Below are 3,364 nucleotides of genomic sequence, written 5' to 3' on the forward strand. Positions count from 1 at the left end.
CGTGTCCCCCCGTACCTGAGGGCTCCCCCAATCCCCCCGTGTCCCCCCGTACCCGCGGGGTCCCCGTCGCGGCTCTCCAAGGCCAGGGGCTGCTCGGGGGGCGGCGGGTCCTCCACGCGCTCCAGGACGCCCCTCACCAGCTCCTCGCGGTTGGCGGGGAACACGCCCAGGTGGTCGCCGGGCAGGTGGCGCAGCCCCCCCTGCTCCGCGCAGCCCACCCGCACCAGCAGCGTCTGCCGGCTGCGGGCAGGGGTCAGCGGGCAGGGGGCAGGGGGGCAGGGGCACGGCGGGTGAAGGAGGGGGCAGCGGGGGAAAAGCGGCCCCGGGGGTCCCGAGAGTGGGGGGATCTGGGGACCCCGCGAGAGGAGGGGAATGGAAGATCCCGGGGGTGGGCGAGGTGGGGATCCCTGCCCGGGGGTCTCACCTGGACTCCTCGCTCTGCAGGTTCTCCACAGACAGCACCGAGCAGGGGAACACCTGGCGCTTGTGCAGCTGGGACAGTCCTGGGGGAACGGGGGGTCACGGGGGGCATGGGGCGCGCCGGAAGGGACGGAGGAAATTTCTTTACAGTAGTTTTTAAGGCAAAAGTAGGAGAACCCAGGCAGCCTGATGACCAGCATACATGTGCAAAGAACAATACCACCCTTTGATTTGAGGACACAAAGACAGGGGATGGGAGAACAATTAGTTAAATGGATCAGATTCTGAAAAGGTACGAATTATTGAAACACTCATGAGGATGGGGAAGGAGAGAAACCAGCCACCTCTGGATTTTCACTGCATTTATTTCACAGGAAAGAACCTTGTTCTTAGTTGTTAGTTTGTTGGGAGTTTTTTAAAATCAAATATTTTAATAAAAAATTCAGAATTAATTGTGAGAGTGAGGAGCCTCTTGCTGTCAACTTTAACTGCCCTAAAAGTTTGGTTTGTTGCTGTTGGTCTATACCTTTACATTTTTGGATCCTAAAAATCCCACCCTGTCCCCCCAGCTGCGCATGCAGGATTAGCTGGAGGAGTGACCTGAGCTGGTTTCACCATGTTTCACCAGTGCTCCAGGGGACTGGAAGACACAAACACTGGAGGCAGACACAATGCTTTACACAACAGAATGTTGCTAAAATTAGAACCAATGCAAACAGAGTTGATTTTTCATGACAGACTTTCCAAATAATTTTGAGAGCTCCTTTAAGAAGAAACACATTGGAGATTTAAAGCCATCTAGGCAGCTCCTCACACCCCCTACAATGTGAAGAGAGATTATTATTAAGAGGCATGAAATTATAGAAGACATAATTTGATTTTACAAATTAAGATTCTCTGTGACAGCCAACATTTGTTGATGAGATGTCCAAAGCCAGCTACACGATGCAACACAGCAACAACAACAACCAAAAAAACCAAAACAACAACAACAAAAAAGAAGTGCTGCATTGTGGAAAACCCAGGGTGTTTTCCAAGCAAAGGCATAGCAACTTTCATTTGCCTATGCTCAGAATAGATTGAACCAGGTTGACTTCCCTCAAAATAGCTGAGATATCCTTGAAAGGCCTCTAGATTTTTACAGTGCAGGTAACAGCATCTCCATGCATCTTCATGACTCATGGTGACACATATTTTAGCTTACACAGGCTTATGAGACCTGACATTAAACTATTTTTGGTTCACTTTTGGGCTACTTTTTACTCACCCACACAGAAGAATAATGTGAATGAAAGTGTGTCTTTTCTTTTTCTTGGATATGAACTCAACTCCCTGAGCCTAGGCTAGTGCTATTGTAAGCACAGCATCATTTAATGATGTTCACACATTTTTCTATCTCAAAAGTGGGTGCATTTTTTGGCAGCATCAGACCTAGAACAAACTCTTCCAGATCCTTGTACCTGCAGACACTTCAATTTTCCAGCCTAAATGATTTATGACCATATTACATCCATTTGCTCTTGAGCTAATTTCTCCTCACTTGCTCTTACCATGAGATGTATTTATAGACACTGATCATATCCCCTCTCAGCTTTTGGATTAAAAAACCAAACTTCTTTAGTTTCCTTCTGCAAAATCAGTACACCCTTTCTCTAAGCAGCCAGCAAGCTCCCCTCTGTGCCTGTTTAATTAGGGTCCATCCTTCCCATCTTCCCTCCTCTTCAACACCGCAGCCCTGCAGGGTGACAGAAAGGTGATGGTCCTCCTGCATCGACATCCTTCTCCCTGTTCCTTCCAAGGAGCTGCTCTTATTGAAGTCATCAGCAGTAAACAGCCGAGCCTGTAACTCTCACATTCCACATCACTGACCCCATCCCCACCCCGTCCCCACCCCATCCTCATCCCATCTCCATCCCCAGCCCTATTCCATCTCCAACCTCAATCCCATCTCATCCCCATCACATCCTCATCCTCATCCTCATCCCCATTCCATCTCCAACCTCAATCCCATCCCATCCCCATCACATCCTCATCCTCATCCTCATCCTCATCCCCATTCCATCTCCAACCTCAATCCCATCCCATCCCCATCATATCCCCATCCTCATTCTTATCTCCACATCCCATCCCATCCCATCCCATCCCATCCCATCCCATCCCATTATCCCATTATCCCATCCCATCCCATTATCCCATTATCCCATTATCCCATTATCCCATTATCCCTACCTCAGCACATTCTGGCGGGTCCCCGTTCCCAAATGTGCTGGTGACCACCAGGACCAGGCTCTCGTGCTCCAGGGCCACCACGTCATACTCGTCCATGCACAGCACCTTGATGGAATCCCGGGATCAGGGTCCCTGCCCAGCCGCGGGGCCTGGGGGAGGTGGGCGAGGGGGCCGCCCCGTTCTGCCCCTTGTGCCAGACCTTGGGGTCGAAGGCCCGGCGGAAGAGCTGGCACAGGTTCCAGGCGTAGGTGCGCGACTTCCCGGTCTCCGTGCCGTAGAGGATGGTGGCCTTGACCCGCCGCGCCATCACGTGTCCCATGAGCTTGGCCGAGATCTTAACAGCGCTGTGGGGTCCGAGGGGTCAGCACGGCGTTCCCGGGGACCCCAGAACTGCCCCGGGATCCCGGGGTCGGGGGGTTCACCTACTTGGCCACTTCCTTGAAGGTCTTCCTCCGGGTGACCGTGGTGCCCTTGGACACATAAACCTTCCAGGCGTCGGGCTGTGGGGCGGTTGTGGGGCAGGGCCGTGGGGCAGTTGTGAGGCGGGGGGGTTGGGGTGTGTGGGGTGCCCTTACTTGGCCACTTCCTTGAAGGTCTTCCTCCGGGTGACCGTGGTGCCCTTGGACACATAAACCTTCCAGGCGTCGGGCTGTGGGGCGGTTGTGGGGCAGGGCCGTGGGGCAGTTGTGAGGCGGGGGGGTTGGGGTGTGTGGGG

At 53.2% G+C, this 3,364-nt stretch overlaps 1 protein-coding gene and 1 long non-coding RNA gene across 2 annotated transcripts; both read right to left on the minus strand.

Annotated features, from left to right (window-relative positions):
* Positions 1-15: 15 nt before the first annotated feature.
* On the minus strand, positions 16-1,973 carry LOC120496146 (nitric oxide synthase, endothelial-like; the record flags this gene model as incomplete). The annotated part of the gene is made up of 3 exons (XM_039696299.1): positions 1,961-1,973; positions 425-503; positions 16-240 (listed from the first exon to the last, which is right to left on the minus strand). Coding segments are annotated over exons 1-3 (317 nt in total), but the record flags the coding sequence as incomplete, so codon positions are not given.
* Positions 1,974-2,649: 676 nt separating this feature from the next.
* LOC120496147 lies at positions 2,650-3,152 on the minus strand. The gene is made up of 3 exons (XR_005626229.1): positions 3,076-3,152; positions 2,849-2,993; positions 2,650-2,754 (listed from the first exon to the last, which is right to left on the minus strand). It is a non-coding gene; the product is annotated as an uncharacterized LOC120496147 (long non-coding RNA).
* Between the last annotated feature and the right edge of the window lie 212 nt (positions 3,153-3,364).

The sequence above is a fragment of the Passer montanus genome, unplaced genomic scaffold, assembly GCF_014805655.1.
Source record: "Passer montanus isolate IOZ18808 unplaced genomic scaffold, ASM1480565v1 scaffold962, whole genome shotgun sequence".
Lineage (NCBI taxonomy): Eukaryota > Metazoa > Chordata > Aves > Passeriformes > Passeridae > Passer > Passer montanus.